The sequence below is a fragment of the Cardiocondyla obscurior genome, linkage group LG01 (genome assembly GCF_019399895.1).
Source record: "Cardiocondyla obscurior isolate alpha-2009 linkage group LG01, Cobs3.1, whole genome shotgun sequence".
In the NCBI taxonomy this organism is placed as follows: Eukaryota; Metazoa; Arthropoda; class Insecta; order Hymenoptera; family Formicidae; genus Cardiocondyla; species Cardiocondyla obscurior.
In genome coordinates, this window is record NC_091864.1 from 12,866,756 (window position 1) to 12,882,162 (window position 15,407).

Consider the following 15,407-nt stretch of genomic DNA (forward strand, 5'->3'; position numbering starts at 1 on the left):
AGGCAGGCAGACAGTGACAGACGTCAAGCGAGCACATAGACGTACTCCTTTTGAAGAGGTCAAGCGTCGCGAATGACTCGGTCGTAACGTTAACGCGAGTTATGGCGAGCCGTAAGAGGACTGACAACTCAAGCCGTCGGTCGTCGTTGCCGCAACGTCACTTATGGCCCTCGTCGTCCGATGAGGAGGATGAGGCCAAGACGTCTAAAGAAACCAGAGGGTCGTCCCGTGTAGAGACGTGCAAAAATCTCCCGTCGACGTCTAAGAACGAAGACGTCTTTAAGCAATTGTCGCCTGACGAGGAGAAGATGGTCTCCGCACGTCCGGACGCTCAGTCCAGGAACAATCCGTCGCCGAAGTTGGACCGCTTCAACAGAAGTCGCATCAACCCTGCCGAACACTCGACAGGTTAGATTTCACTGTCATTGTATAGTACAATTATTATAATTATTATTCGCTTGTATTGATCGATTGTATTGATCAAACGCTTGTATTGATCGCCAATTGTTTCGTCTCCTTTTTGTGTTCAAAATTGTGAGAGCTAAGAATGATTATTTTACAGATCAAGACGTACCGTCACGTCGCGATAATAACCCTTTCAGCTTCAAGGCCTTCTTGAAGAACGGCACACAACAGACGAACTATCAGAACACCGGGGCAAGGCCGAAAGTCTACTCGACTTCGTCGAGTTCTAGCTCGTCTAGCAGCGTCACCGTCGACAATGACAATGTTGGTAGCGTTTATTCTGCCCGAAACCCAACAAAACTACCAGATTTTGTACAGGATCATCTTGTCATCGAACAGTGTTATTTGAATCATGATCCAGTATTACCTGACGTGGACTGTTTGCCAGATTTTGCACAGAACAGTATGCAGCAAATGCCGTCTCGCTGGCGCAATGAGACTAAAAAGAATGGCTCTGATAATTTATGTGACGATCTACAGTCGTTTGATCTCACCGATACGTTACACAAAAACGTACCACACAGAGATCATTCTGCACCGAACGAAATAAATTCGTTTGTTTCAAATCACTTGAACTTGCCCCTTCCTTATGATTACTCTAAAGAAGGTACTTTGTGCACATTTCACGTTTTTATTATATTCCTACAAATTAAATATAAAATTATGAGAAGATCTTTTAGGAGGAATTCAATCAATAGGAGAAGAATCAAGTGTACCCAATTCTCTACCAGATTTTTTAAGTGATGGTCCCATACATACAGATTCCGATCCTAATAACTCGTTGAAAGCATCACACAGAACGGTAAGACTACAATGTAATACAAAAACTTAATAGATAAAATAATAGAGAATATAAAGTTTGAGAATTTGTTGCAGCTTGTACGCGAAAACGCAACATTACGCGAAGCGTTTAACGTTGTTCAAGGCCAATTTTTTGAAACATTGAACAGGTGATTATATCTTACTACATTATATTACTGTTAAATATTAGTAGCTTACATAATTGGTGAATTAATTTCAGACTTCGTTCATTGGAGGCAGAACTGTCGTCTAAAAAAAAAGTCGAACATGAAGAAGCTGTGCACTTAGAAAAAGCAATAGAGCAAGTCGAAGATAACTTAAAACGAAGTACAGTAAGTATGAAAATCTGCATTCCGAATTGTAAATAACAGTTAATACATGTTTATGACATGTGTTATTGGGAAACGACGACAGCATGCTATTTGTATTTCGTAGAAGCGAGCAGTTGATGCCGAAAGCACTGTTATATCATTGAAGAAAGAAATTAAGACTTTAACGGTCAGTATTCTGTATTTACCCAATTGTATTCACATAAAATAAAAAACTAATATATTGGTTCATTATTCTGTTCATTTAGGCAGAGATATCTTTGTTACGGCTAGAGAACAGTGAACTTCGAGCCAGTACTTCAACAACTGGACAAAATGCAAAAACAAATGCTAGTGCTAACATGAATCGTACAATTAGAAGACTTGCACGGGATTTATTCGCGGCTGCATCGTCGGCAGAAGTATCTCTCAGGTACTCTTAAAAACAATTTGCCTGAAATAATTTATAATTCTTAATAACAATGCATGTTCTTTCGAAATCGATATTTTTTTTACAGACAATTAATGTCCGGCGTGGATAATCTGAGAGTACTCGCATCGACTCTTGAAAATGTGGACAGGATAGAAGACTGGACCAAAGATTTTTTATCTGATTCGGATGAAGACAATGCCACTGGTCCTGCAGTATAATTAGAAATAGAAATTTCTTTCTCTCTATCTATTTTATATATTCGAGTTTCAACACCGTTCATCCTTTTCTCACTTCATCATGTATCTCATCTCATAATTTTACTGCGCATTTACTAATGACAAATTGATCTATGCATTAATCGATTTAATACGTTAATGCAGCGCTCGGAATTACTAGCCCAGTTCGGCCGATTTCTGATTGTCTCCGTCTTCGGTCCCCCACTATCGTTCGAAGCTCGACGGCCGGCTGCCCGGGAGACGCTTTAACTCAGAAGCGTTCCTATGTATATTCGCGCTGGAATTATACACTTTAATAAATAATTATTCTTTTTTTTTTCTTAATTAATAACTCATATAATTACGTACATATTAATAATTTCTTATTATCATTTTTATTATTTTTATTAAATTACTGTGTGGCCGAGTTTCAAACATATAAAAATGTATTTTAATATATATAATTTTATATGTTTGAAGCTCGGCTACACAGTAAAATAATGATTAAAATAATAAAAATGTTAATAATAAGAAATTAGTAATATGTAATTATATGAATTATTAATTAAGAAAAAGAATTTTATTAATTATTTAATAAAGTGTATGATTCTAACGTGAATATAAATAGGAACGCTCCTAAGTTAAAGCGTCTCGCGGGCGATCGGCATCCGGTCGTCGAGCTTCGAGCGATAGTGGGAAACCAAAGGCGGAGACGATCAGAAATCGGCCGAACTGGGCTACTAATTCCGAGCGCTGCGTTAATGCATCGCTGCGCAATGTTATTGATGCATTGAACGGCAATGAGAAATCATTATCCAATCCACTTGTTATCCATGTTCGTTGCAGAATTTTTATTCTCGTTTTTCATGCTATCCAGATAAATATCGTAACACAAAATCGCTTCAATCTGAATATATGAATACATATTATTTATGAAATACTTGTTATATTTTTGTATTTATAACAATTTGTAAAATTTATTCAGTCGACATTAAGATGCAGAAAGACTTACAATGATATCGTTATCGTAACTTTTTTTTTTATTAAAGAAATATATTTTTTTAGTTGTATATTGTACACAATTGAAAAATGCAGATTTTTTTGCAGTAATTGGGATCTCGTATGATATTATCGCAAAGCTGACATTACATTAAAAATGTTAGCTTGCACGCATCACGCAGCAACTCAGCACGTGACGCAAAATATATTTTTTACAAAAGAGATATCGAGACTCATACCGTACATACGATATGTATACATAAAACTTTAAATAGAGATACAAAACAGATGTGTATATACATACATTTTTAGTCCGAGTTCAGTCCATAAATTATCGATAAGTTCAGATCCCAATACATATATGTATTTAAATAAACGCAATATACGCGTAACACTTTGGTATTTATATACAATAAATGAGATATATATATACTTCTATACACATACAGGGTGAGTGAGCGCGACAGGCGACGGTGCTATTCGCCTAACTTGTCTTGATTAATTCCATTTATTCTCAAAGGCTCTATACCCTGTATATACAAATATATAATTGCAGATGGTGCTCAAATTTCTAACTTTTTTTATTTGGTATCTAAAACAAAACAACAATTTAAATAAAAAGTTTTAATAGTATAAAATTAAGAAATTCAAAAAATTAGGTCTTTTTTTTCTTTTGACAAATAAAGAATTTTCAATGTTAATACTTTTTTAACATATTATACAAATTTTTTTAATTGTAATTAACGAATTAAAACATGAACTCGTAAGCAGTGAACAATAAGTCATAACGAGAACAAATATATTTAATTTATTCAAGTCCCTCGAAAATACTAAGAAGATCAGTCTGCGTTTCGGTGTGACTTATTTGTGTATTTAACCAGGATCTATAAGTTCCAATGGGAATATTGCAATCGGCTCCACAAATTAAGGATTTTGTTTGAGTCTCGGTAGAAACTGTAGTGTCATCGTGTGACCAAGCAGTCTGAGTCTGTATGTTGGACAATCCTAAATCGGAAGAAAGCATTTTGTCGCATGTCTGAGTGTATGTATTGCTGTACAGTAATTGCTCCATGTTATCTAAATTATCCGTAGTTTGCGTTTCGATGTTTGAACTCAAAGCAAAAGATCTCGATAGAGATTCGGAATAAAAGTATGAACGTGAAAAGGCTTGCTCGGTTTGCGTTTCTATGCTACTAAATCGGTCATCAAATGTCTTAGCGGTTAACATAGGATCTGCCTGACACATGCCGTCGGTCGAAGCGAAAGAATATCCTTCAACTGTCGTATCTTCGTAAGGCAACGTCATTAAAGCGACTGTACTTTTCGGTACGCCTTGAATTAAAGAATTATGATTATGGTTGTAAAATGTTTCGAATTCTGTCTGAGTCACATTATCGTTAAATGCTTCAAACATATCCTTTTCTGGTATCGTTTGTGTGCCCGAAGTACTTTTGTCTTCCCAGAAATCTTGTAAACCCACGTCATGACGCAACGGCAGCGGGCTAGCCGGAAATAAATTGGTCGACGTAAAATTATCTCCGAGATTAAGATCTCCTTTAAGCAATGTCTGCTCTGATTGTTTCAATTTTACATTGCGTTTGTGCATTTTTGATGAATTTACTCGTGGTGTTTGCGTTTCTATCGATTTTCCGGAGATCTTTTCCTTAGAAAGATTATTAGTCTGCGTTTGTTTAGATATTCGACGCTTTGCGTTATGTAAATTATTATTGTTAAATTTTGAAGGACTTGATATTTTCTTGCTCTTTTTGTAATCGTCCGTTTGCACTCCAATGTCACATGTACTTTTTGTTGTGGTACTAATATCTATGCAATTTTTTTCAGATTTATCTGGATTGGGCAATATTGTAATAGGTTTGCTTATAATTCCTCTTGATAAAACGATTTGCATGGTCTTGAATTTAGTATGTCTACAAAAAGATTACAATATATTAATAATTTTTTTATTCAATTCCATTATATATATATCGATAATTATTAATTAAATTATTAATTAAAACGTATAATATAACAAATATACCTTGAGTTTCTATATTTTTCTGTTATAACGTGCTGAAATCGTTTTGCATGTGTAAGCAATGCTTCATATGTGATGTAGGTTTTTGAGCAGGAGCATGTAAATTTAACGCCGCAGTCTGTTGCATGTCCATTTTTAGCAGACTCGGTAGAAAAACTCTTGCCACACCGATCGCACACATAGTTTTTTTCGGCATGCACTTTCAAATAGTGCTGGAAGAATATAGTGTTATACATATCCATAAAATTAATTTTTATCTTTTTCTATTACCAATGATACAAAATATTAAAATAATACATACCTGTTTCAGATATTTCATGCTGCTAAAGTATCTTTGAGAATTAACAGCATAGACGCACGACTGCACCGGGCAATGATAACGTGCATTTTCCTTCGCAACTTTATCCAAATTTTTGCTCTGATGCACTTTGAGATCGTGTAATCGATAGCTAGGCTCATTTCTGAAGACGAGTTCACATTTTTCACACTTGACATCATTGTTTATTACACTTAGTTCTTCCGGTAGCGGGCAAATCTTCTTCTCAGGTGGCAATGCATCAATTTTCATCAATTGGTTAAATACTTTCGACATTGTAAGTTATCTTTTAACGCGATTTCACGTAAACAGACTTTCGCCGGCATGCTACGCAACGTCAGTGAAAGAGAGATATGTATATACATCTACGTTTATAATCCGATGTAATCGTGACTGATAATAAAAAAATGGAATGCAAAAAACAAAGATTACTTTGTTACGCTATCATTTTTCATTTCCTCTCATTTTACTTCTGCACTGTGTTTCTTTCACTTGAGGTATCTACGATAATTAAAAAAAAAATTTTTAATGCATTAAAAATGTATTTGTTATAAAATACTTGTTGAATTCTAAATATGATAAATATATATTGCATGCATATTTTTTTTACATATGCTAGCTTAGAGTAACTTTTCCTGCTTACATGTTTTAAACTGGAGCTGCTGACATAATTCCAGATGCCGTATTTGCTGTTACATTATGGTATCACTTGAGCTTGTCGCAGCTTTTTAAAACCATCCTAAAACGAATAAAGGATTCACATTTAGAACACTGACACAATTATTACTTCTACCCGCATGCATCTCTCGGGGTGCGTTCAGGGAGACGCTGTTAACACTACCAAACGCTGTCAACTTCATTCACAGAGCCAACAACGCGATAGCGGTAGCGTTCTCTGTAAACGGTAGATAGCATAGCGTTAGGCGATACAGCACCGACTGCTAACCTCTTCGGTGTTTTCACAAATAAAAATGTAAAAAAAATTGATGATTTTCATGTTATTTAATAAAGATTGGAGCCTCGAAATCACCGTAATTCGTCCATCATTTATTTAACTACAATTATTTCTCTATATACATTTTTTAGTAATATTAACTTACGTCAGTATTTAGATTAACAATTGCAAAAAAAAAAATTGCGACACTTTTAAGACAACCGTGGGCACATTATCTTTTTGTGAATTTCACGCACTTTATCTTGATCTAAGAAACGGTTGCGACGCCGAAGCATCAAATAAGGAGTCACAGTGTTGATATGACAGAGAGAAAAATTAGAATTGGAAATTCAAGGACATGCTATGATCTCGAAGTTCTCGAACTGACCAGCTGACTGTTTATTTGCGTATGTACTTTAATCGTGTGAAACTATACATATATTTACGATTCTGTATAATTAATTTAAAAAATAATGAAAAGTACGAATAAGTGGTAAAACAGACGGGTTTAGGATCCACCAGTGTGTAACACAGTGTCGACTCTGTGTCGACACTGTGTCTCTTAGCTGGAAAGCACCCATGGACGAGGTTTGGTTCCACTTCTCGAATCAGCTCGAAACGTTACAGGTAATCAGATTTCTCTCAGATCTTTTCGCATCAGCAATTGTGCGTTATATAATATTTTTAGTTACAATTGTTTAATTGATTTCGAACTGACATGATTTAAAATTATCTTTGTTTTCAAACTTTGTTGTTATAAATAAATGATTTTAAAATGTACAGAGAAACAATATGTTTTTGTAATAAATTGTAAAAATTATATCAACTTTATATATCATTTTAGTTAAAAATGTTGTGTTATATTAGGCATTATATAAATAGTTCAATATTACATAATGTTTTGGCATCTCATACTCTCATAATGTGCCCATCACTTGGCATAAATTATAATTATTCATAAAAATCTCAATATACTACATAAAAATAATTTGGGGAAAGGTTCAAGCATCAGTAGTGGTGCAACAAGGACAACAATGGTGTACAGCATGGCTAGCCCAATTGCAACAATTCATCTTAGAACTTTGCAACGAACAACATGTCCAGTATGCCAAAGACATTGTATTAAACATGGCCACTTCTATACAAAGAGGATGGCAAGAAATACAATTTCAGTATTACAACACTCAATGGAATACAATAGATTTTTATCGCCAGTTAGGAAACTTGTGTGTTAATAAAGGTATACTGCATATTTGACAATACAATTAAAAGTAATATTTATTCTATATAGAGTCAAAGTCAATTTTAATTACATATAAATTTGTTTATATTCCAGTTTCAAGGAGAGAAGCAATATTTTGCCTGACTGGCCTAATGTTTGGAACTGTAGCTGGCTACTATATTGGTATAAATTGGAAACCTACCTCTCAACATGTACATCATATAAAAACTATTGCTTGCCATCATTATTACGGTATCGAGGTATATATCATACGATATTATAATTTTAGTTTGAATATAATGCTTTACTTATTATTACAGGGTGTGTTATTAATAGAAGACTCCGAAATGCCAGCCATTAAAAAATCGAACGATTTACTTATACAAGTTAAAGCTGCTTCACTTAATGTTATTGATACAAAGATATGCTCTGGTTATTCTAAGATTTATAGAAAGTTACTTAACTCAGGAGTAAGTTAACTCTTAATGCTCAGCGATATTTAATTGCGACACTATCGTTATAATGCATGAACATATGTATTTATTTAGAAACAGAAAGAACTACCTGTAACTTTAGGGAGAGATTGCGCAGGAATTGTAGTCGACATTGGACAGGGCGTTATTAACTTTGATATTGGAGACGAGGTATTTTTAGCCGTACCATCGTGGGCTTCTGGCACGATGGCGGAATATATCATTGTTCCAGAAACGCAAGTAGCAAAACGGCCTAAAACATGTAATTTTGAAGCCTCAGCCAGCCTTCCATATAATGGGTGCTTAGCGTGGGACGCTTTAGTTAATAGATCTATCATTAAAGAAGGCAACGCCAAAGGAAAACGGTAATATTCTTGACATTTGACACCTTCTTAATTTTGATTGTCTGAAATTAATATAATATTATCGTTATAGAGTTCTCATTTTCGGTGGAAGTACTCCAATTGGTTGTATTTTAACACAATTAATTAAGTTATGGGGTGGATATATAATAACCGCATGTCGAACGGACGCCGTGCCTATAATGAAGGCACTGGGTGCCGACGAAATTATTATAATGAACGAAACCGACATCGAAAAAGAATTACAGTTACACGATAAGTATGAAAAAGTTCTTTGCATAAAATTTATAATACATTTTAAATTTACTTATTTAAATTAAAAAAAATTTTAATTTTATTAAATTTATTTCATTTAGATATGATGCAATTTTTTTTACTGATAATCAACCTTTTCAAGAACATATTTTAAAGAAATATTTACTGCCTCATGGCTCTTATGTATCAACTGTTCCTGAGCAATTGACGTCAGACTCGCTAGGATTAATTTGTGGGAGTATATTTGCTGGATGTGTTAGAATAAAATTATTGGTTCAGGTATTGGATTATTTAAGTTTATTCTAGTTAATAATCATCGATTATAATGTACTACTGATTGATATATTCAATTATAGTATATGTTTGGATTTAACATGCATCAGTGGAAAGAAGGAGCTAAGTTAAACGTTGCATATTTACGAGCATTGTGCGAGCTGACGGATGCAAATCAATTGCAAACGGTTGTGGACAGGGTATACGCACCATACAATATCGAGCGAGCATTGCTCCATGTTTTAGATCCGAACTCTATTGGTAGTACGATTATAACGTTTCAGTGACATTATCATTGAAAAAAAACTTTATATCGCGATTATATATGTTTTGTACATAATTGTGTATAATTTTGGCAGATGATCACTGCCTAATTCTATTAATAAACCTTTATATCATTGCAAAAAAATGGTAATTTAAGCGTGCTAAAATAAAGACTGATGTAATATAATTAACAGATTAGTCATAGAAAGATGCTTTATTATTTTTTAAAGTCCTTTTCAAGTTATAATTAATAAGAAATTAAATATACGACAAAGATATACAATGATAAGTAAATGTAATGATTTTGATCATACATGAATTTAAATGATACACAATTTTTGAAATTTATATCCAGATTTTTATAAAAATATGCTGCGATATATTACTGTTGAATTCTTGCTACGATAGATTTTATAAAAGTATATTGTACACTAATATTGTATATATTTTACAAAATAAATAGAAAAAAAATTATATTACGTTTTCCAGTTAAAGTTGCAAATTGTAAGTTTTTGAAAATGTTCAAAATATGTATAAAACATTATTAAAATAATGTTTTATACAAGGCATAAGTGCGCTATTAACATTGCTGTTCTTGCAAAACTTGTAATATTATTTTCACTTTGCTTTACCGCGAAATTTACTGTTACCTGCTTTTGCCTTTTTAGCAGACACCTTTTTTTCTTCCGTCTATAATAAAATATTAAAAAAAAAAAAAATTTATTTGATTCAAAACAGTATTAAAAATTTTGTGTTTGCATATAAAAGATACTTTACCTTTCGCTTTGGAGTCGGAGTCGGGTTCGGCACTACTTTGAAGAACGAGTCTAATCGACCCTGTGTGGATGTGTTTCGAGCCTTATGAAGTTTCTTAGAGCCGTTTCTAATTCGCTCCTCATTAAATTGTTTATCACCGCATAAAAACTTCACCAGGCCTTCTTCATCTGGTTCAGACCATTTTAACTTGTAAAATAAAAGATTATTTAGTATGTATAATTTATCGAAATAAAAAAGAAAAGCTATTCAGTATAAAAATACCTGAACTTCATCTGCATTTGATACTTCAGGTTCTTGAAATAATAATCTTGCATCTTTATAATTCCAATCTTCTGGTACAATATATTTTTTGGTATCTATATTTTCAAGAATTTTTTCTATGGACTTATGATTTTTTATTAACTCTATTGCTCTTTTTGGACCAACACCTTTGATACTGTTTGTATAATCGCAACCCAACATGATGCAAAGATCGATAAACTGAAAATTATAAATTATTTTTGATCAATTAATTCACTAACAACATTATTAAATAAAATAATTAAAATGCATACCTGATCTTGGTTTAGTTCCAAATCTGCTAAAACTTTATCATAATGAATTTCTTGTACAGGTAATTTCCTGGCTTCACTTAAGGTCAAACGTCGTAGTAGCACATTAGATCCAAAAGTAAGTGCATCCATATCTTCTGTAGCAGTAGCAAAGACTTTACCAGCTTTTACCAAGGCTGCACACTGTGCTTCAGCCTCACAGGGTGCCTACATAAAAAATATCTATTAAGAACAAACAAAATTATAATTTTATATAAATACTTACATCAATGTAAGGAATGCCCATTAACTTTAATAGCTCTTTAGCTTCATCAACATGAGTTTTTGTAACTTTAACCAATCTTCTGTTAAACTTGTCTATGGCTTCCAAATTTCCTGTAATAAAAATAATATCTACTGTAAATATCTTTCATAATTTTATATAAAACATAATTTTTTCTCAGTTTTCTCATTATTCTCAGAGCATTACAATCATAAAAACAAATTAAATTTGTTAATACCATCTTCTTCAGCAGCTTGCAAAAGTTTTTGTGCTTCATCTCTTCTTTCAGCTCTCTTAGCTAATTCTCCACCTTTCAGATTTGGTGGTTTTCCATCAAATACATACACAGGCTTTATTCCTTGTTCTACCAAGCGTATGGTACGATAGAATGTACCCATTAAATGGCTACAAATAACAAAATGTACATTATCGAGTTCTTAAAGATTGTGTGTTGTTGATTACGCTAAAAAAATATACCTAGTTGTTTCACCATCCGCGGAAACAAGCTGGGACCCTTCGCTGCGCACGGCTATGAGAAACTGATACAAACACATTGATGCATCGATAGCTATTTTGCGACCTGAAGCCAAACAGAATGATATGGTGTATCATCAAAGCTGATCGTGGTTCTTGATTAAAGGTATAAAATCAAACGTACGAAAGACAATTACATACCAAAATAATGCTTCAGTTCTCGTTCTTTAATTGCTCCTGGAGCTACATCAGCTATTAATTTCGACAAGCCCAAAATACCCATGTCGGCGGAATATTTCTCACGCTCGTAGAAAATAGACGACGCGTCAAACAACACTGAACAAACACGTTCTGCGAAGAAAATCAGAGCGAACGCACCTTAATTTCCCGCCAATATACGACTACGACTCGTAGCCTACGACATAAATCTGTTATGTCGCTCTTGTGCGTTGAGCTTAAGGAATCGTCGTATGTATGTCAGTATATATTTATTTATGTCAGTTTGGCTGTCGTCAGATCATTAAATCAATTATAATTAGTTCGTCGTTAAACCATGCTGGGATAGTATTTTCAAGCCCGCTGACAATGTGCTTGCTGTCGTAAAAGAACTTGACAGGCAAAAAAGTATGTTTTTGTAGCTAACATTCTCGCAGGTACGTACATTCGCTATTTTTCCATTAAATTACTTTGAATTTAAAGACAATTTTTATAACACTGTTACGGTTTATTGCTCTATAATTATTAAAGGTAATTATTGAGGATAAGAATCCCATTTTTAAGGGCTATATCCTTCTTGATCGACTTACTCGTTTTCAGGTTAAGTGATGTGTCTCTGAGAAACGAGAGAAAACAAGGATGTTACATCGGCCCCACAATCTTGTTAACTTTATTCGTAGCGTAACATGTCGATATCATGCCGACCAATTGTGCATATTGCATGCTGGTCCAGTTAGAAGACACGCCAGTATTTTAATTGTGCCTAAGTATGGTACACAACACAAAGTAGATGAATTCCTTAATTCTCAAAAGGTTTTTTCTAATAAAAAAGTAGGTAGACATGAGGACTGCAAATGGATCTGTGTGACAAAATTTCTATCCAATGATGGGAAATCTAATAAGGATAAATCTGAGGTAAAAACTGAGGAGGTTCAACAGAGAATAATAGAGCTGAATGAAGAAAAGCTAGGTAAACTGAAAGAAAGAGTATTAGATATAGAACCAGTTGCTTTTGATGAGAAGAAGGAAGAAAAGCAGTCTGCAGAACAGCAACCAAATAAATCATTGAAAGATGATATGTCAAAAAAAGGTATAAGAATCCAAATGCTCTTTATATTTTGAATGCTAATTTTCTAATTTACAGTGAAAAGAAAAATCAGGGTTGATAAGACAACATCTTCTCTGGAACGTAACTTTATTACACCTGTGAGGGCTATGTCTGATTTTTTATTAAAACCGTCTGACTTAGAAACTTTACCAAAGACAAAAAGACGTTCTCCCTATGAACTTGAACCACCTATTACAGTGTATTGGAGGAGAGATGTTGAGGCTAAGTAAGAAATCTGATTAAATAAATTTCTATAAGTTGTTGCAATGTGAAAAATGTGAAACCAAGTATTTTAAAGTTTTACCTTTTTAGAGCTTTAGAAGTCTTGGGATCAAAAGAAGCTTTGCAGAAAGAACTTTTAAAAAAGGAAGTAGAACAAAAGATCTACCAGCAAAGTATGTATATCTAATTTGACATGTTTATTTTGCAAGATATTTTAATAGAAATACTTTTAGTGCAATAATAATTAATATAAAAATTGTAATGTAAATTTTTTGTTTTAGATGTTTTTACAGTTAAGCGGAGATTGAGGGACTACAGACGGGAAATTGGTAGTAAGGCAGAAATAGTTCAGAAGGAAGGTCTGTTTGGAAGATCGGGCAAAGTGGTATTGACTGCGATTGTTATGTATGTATTGAATTTATGCGTTTGTATGTACGTACATTTCTTTGATTAATTAATTTCCTTTTCCTTCCAGAAATTCTTTTAATTTCTTTTGCAAATTAATTGCTTGGTTATTAACTGGTTCGTATAGTATGTTTTCCGAGTGTGTACATTCTGCTGCGGATACCTGCAATCAATTGATTTTAGCGTATGGTATTCACAAATCAGTACAGGTAAATTAACTATTCGCGTAAATAGTCTCACGATCTCATTTTCAACGTTAAATTATTTTATACAAATTATTTTCGCGTAAATAGTCTCACGATCTCATTTTCAACGTTAATTTATTTTATACAAATTATTTTGCAGAATCCAAATCCCGATCATCCCTACGGTTACACGAACATGAAGTATGTCTCCTCATTGATATCAGGCGTGGGAATCTTTTGCGTCGGTACAGGTCTTTCTTTCTATCACGGAATTCACGGTCTTCTTTTTCCCGCTCCATTAGATACGCTTTTTTGGGCGTATTTCGTTCTGGGTGGATCTTTATTGTCCGAAGGGGCGACTTTAATGATAGCGTTACATTCAATAAAAAAAGGCGCGGAAGAAAAAAAGGAAAGTTTTAAGCAGTTTGTTTTGGAAGGGCAGGATCCATCTGTGAACGTTGTACTCATGGAAGACTTCGCAGCTGTAAGTCATTTTTACTTTCTAAAAATATGCGTTCGGAAAAATTATTGTGTTATTTTTTAGGTACTTGGAGTTATTGTCGCAGCTGGATGTATGGGCTTGACCTCGTATTTAGAAAACCCAATGTTCGACGCTATCGGTTCACTTTTGGTTGGTGGATTGCTCGGCGGGGTGGCGTCTTTTATAATCTACTCGAACGTTGCTGCACTTGTTGGGAGAAGTATATCGCAAGAGAATCTTGATAAAATTAATGCTGAATTAGAAGCAGATATAATGGTAACATTGATATTTTAATTAACTAGGCACTACAAAGCGCGCATTATTTATTATTTAATTTTTCTTAAAATTAATTTTTAGCAACTATAGATAGTATAGATATATATCTTTACGTTATATTTTTTGTACGTTTTAGGTTCGTGCGATTCATGATGTGAAAGGGATCGATATGGGTAATAATTTAGTGAGATATAAAGCTGAGTTGGATTTTGATGGGCGAGAACTTACAAGATCATATCTAGATAAGCACGATCTAATTGCAATGCTCGAGGTATCAATATTATATATTTTGGAAAAAGTTTTATAATAATAAAATATTAATGATGTGCAATATTTTGCAGGAAGTAAAACGTATGCAAAATATCGACGAATTAGAGGCATTTTTATTAAAACACGGCGAAAATATTGTAGATATGCTTGGTGGAGAAATTGATAGAATAGAATTAAAACTGAAGGTAAATAAATATATTTTATATAATAATATATAGTAATATATATTATGTAGAGCTATATAAATACCTAAATTAACTTAAAATTATTAATTTATTGATAATATTTTTCCTTTCAGAAAAATCACCCAGAAATACGGCATTGTGATTTAGAAATTCTATAAAGACTTATAGTATTTGAAGTTAAAACTAAATAAAGCTGGATGTAAATTTTATTTTAATATAATTACTTAGACAGATGTCTATCGTACGATAAGTTTTATTAAGTATGTAATTGTAAAGGTAATTCAACTTTTGTAATAATTTTATAAATGCTATACAGATCTTGTAAAAATTACGTATTACTCAGTATAATAAATCCACGAATTTCTTAAACAAATATGTATATTACTAAATATGTATTCTATATTTCGGAAAATATTAAAACAAATAATTATTAAGTCATTTATATCAAAATATAAATTTTCAGATAATATCTTTATGGGTGCATTCGTTATGCCGAAATATTTCACGTGTGTTGTGCAACAAATTTTTTTAAATGAGCTGATTGTCTATAGGCTAAAAACTTTTGCTTACTCCAGAATTTTACCATTTTGCAGCCAAATTGAAATATTAGCCTATCGATATCGCTCATGGAAGTGACCCC

General features: G+C 33.2%; 5 protein-coding genes across 8 annotated transcripts; 3 read left to right on the top strand and 2 right to left on the bottom strand.

Annotated features, from left to right (window-relative positions):
* The first annotated feature begins 101 nt into the window (after positions 1-101).
* Positions 102-3,922, top strand: L(3)04053 (lethal (3) 04053). Of its 2 annotated transcripts, none has more exons than XM_070655357.1 (8): positions 102-408; positions 563-1,072; positions 1,137-1,267; positions 1,342-1,415; positions 1,487-1,598; positions 1,702-1,764; positions 1,844-2,007; positions 2,093-3,922. In XM_070655357.1, exons 1-8 carry the CDS (start codon positions 102-104, stop codon positions 2,223-2,225), a joined length of 1,494 nt encoding a protein of 497 aa, XP_070511458.1. In that variant the 3' UTR covers positions 2,226-3,922. The 2 variants fall into 2 exon arrangements, with proteins under 2 accessions (XP_070511458.1, XP_070511532.1); XM_070655431.1 differs by having other exon boundaries at positions 1,146-1,267.
* Positions 3,785-6,811, bottom strand: Asciz (ASCIZ zinc finger protein). The gene is made up of 5 exons (XM_070655110.1): positions 6,673-6,811; positions 6,216-6,311; positions 5,558-6,073; positions 5,260-5,468; positions 3,785-5,149 (listed from the first exon to the last, which is right to left on the bottom strand). Exons 3-5 carry the CDS (start codon positions 5,846-5,848, stop codon positions 4,030-4,032), a joined length of 1,620 nt encoding a protein of 539 aa, XP_070511211.1. The 5' UTR covers positions 5,849-6,073; positions 6,216-6,311; positions 6,673-6,811; the 3' UTR covers positions 3,785-4,029.
* A 9-nt stretch (positions 6,812-6,820) lies between these two features.
* Positions 6,821-9,829, top strand: LOC139102020 (reticulon-4-interacting protein 1, mitochondrial). 2 transcript variants are annotated; one of them, XM_070655754.1, is made up of 9 exons: positions 6,821-6,913; positions 7,009-7,133; positions 7,506-7,746; positions 7,843-7,988; positions 8,049-8,198; positions 8,277-8,566; positions 8,637-8,822; positions 8,920-9,097; positions 9,175-9,829. In XM_070655754.1, the coding sequence occupies exons 2-9, from the start codon at positions 7,086-7,088 to the stop codon at positions 9,376-9,378; spliced, it is 1,443 nt and encodes a 480-aa protein (XP_070511855.1). In that variant the 5' UTR covers positions 6,821-6,913; positions 7,009-7,085; the 3' UTR covers positions 9,379-9,829. The 2 variants fall into 2 exon arrangements, with proteins under 2 accessions (XP_070511855.1, XP_070511777.1); XM_070655676.1 differs by having other exon boundaries at positions 6,823-6,913; positions 6,988-7,133.
* Positions 7,884-11,849, bottom strand: Fen1 (flap endonuclease 1). 2 transcript variants are annotated; one of them, XM_070656083.1, is made up of 8 exons: positions 11,621-11,849; positions 11,423-11,525; positions 11,184-11,350; positions 10,949-11,058; positions 10,687-10,890; positions 10,394-10,612; positions 10,133-10,318; positions 7,884-8,607 (listed from the first exon to the last, which is right to left on the bottom strand). In XM_070656083.1, exons 1-8 carry the CDS (start codon positions 11,700-11,702, stop codon positions 8,539-8,541), a joined length of 1,140 nt encoding a protein of 379 aa, XP_070512184.1. In that variant the 5' UTR covers positions 11,703-11,849; the 3' UTR covers positions 7,884-8,538. The 2 variants fall into 2 exon arrangements, with proteins under 2 accessions (XP_070512184.1, XP_070512093.1); XM_070655992.1 differs by lacking the exon at positions 7,884-8,607 and adding an exon at positions 9,551-10,045.
* Positions 11,850-12,274: 425 nt separating this feature from the next.
* Positions 12,275-15,140, top strand: LOC139101639 (proton-coupled zinc antiporter SLC30A9, mitochondrial-like). Its single transcript, XM_070654986.1, has 10 exons — positions 12,275-12,725; positions 12,780-12,969; positions 13,056-13,138; positions 13,247-13,370; positions 13,441-13,579; positions 13,716-14,039; positions 14,100-14,312; positions 14,449-14,583; positions 14,654-14,767; positions 14,881-15,140. Exons 1-10 carry the CDS (start codon positions 12,275-12,277, stop codon positions 14,923-14,925), a joined length of 1,818 nt encoding a protein of 605 aa, XP_070511087.1. The 3' UTR covers positions 14,926-15,140.
* The last annotated feature ends 267 nt before the right edge of the window (positions 15,141-15,407 follow it).

Bases quoted from the DNA above. Each gene is read 5' to 3' on its own strand.
- LOC139102020 (XM_070655754.1), top strand. From the start codon at position 7,086: ATGGACGAGGTTTGGTTCCACTTCTCGAATCAGCTCGAAACGTTACAG. The intron at 7,989-8,048 runs GTATATATCATA...TTATTATTACAG, and splicing joins ATCATTATTACGGTATCGAG to GGTGTGTTATTAATAGAAGA. The intron at 8,199-8,276 runs GTAAGTTAACTC...GTATTTATTTAG, and splicing joins GAAAGTTACTTAACTCAGGA to AAACAGAAAGAACTACCTGT.
- LOC139101639 (XM_070654986.1), top strand. From the start codon at position 12,275: ATGTTACATCGGCCCCACAATCTTGTTAACTTTATTCGTAGCGTAACA. The intron at 13,371-13,440 runs GTATGTATTGAA...TTTTCCTTCCAG, and splicing joins GTATTGACTGCGATTGTTAT to AAATTCTTTTAATTTCTTTT. The intron at 13,580-13,715 runs GTAAATTAACTA...ATTATTTTGCAG, and splicing joins GTATTCACAAATCAGTACAG to AATCCAAATCCCGATCATCC.
- Asciz (XM_070655110.1), bottom strand. From the start codon at position 5,848: ATGTCGAAAGTATTTAACCAATTGATGAAAATTGATGCATTGCCACCT. The intron at 5,469-5,557 runs GTATGTATTATT...ATATTCTTCCAG, and splicing joins GCATGAAATATCTGAAACAG to CACTATTTGAAAGTGCATGC. The intron at 5,150-5,259 runs GTATATTTGTTA...ATCTTTTTGTAG, and splicing joins GAAAAATATAGAAACTCAAG to ACATACTAAATTCAAGACCA.
- Fen1 (XM_070655992.1), bottom strand. From the start codon at position 11,702: ATGGGTATTTTGGGCTTGTCGAAATTAATAGCTGATGTAGCTCCAGGA. The intron at 10,891-10,948 runs GTAAGTATTTAT...TTTTTTATGTAG, and splicing joins TGGGCATTCCTTACATTGAT to GCACCCTGTGAGGCTGAAGC. The intron at 10,613-10,686 runs GTATGCATTTTA...TATAATTTTCAG, and splicing joins TGGAACTAAACCAAGATCAG to TTTATCGATCTTTGCATCAT.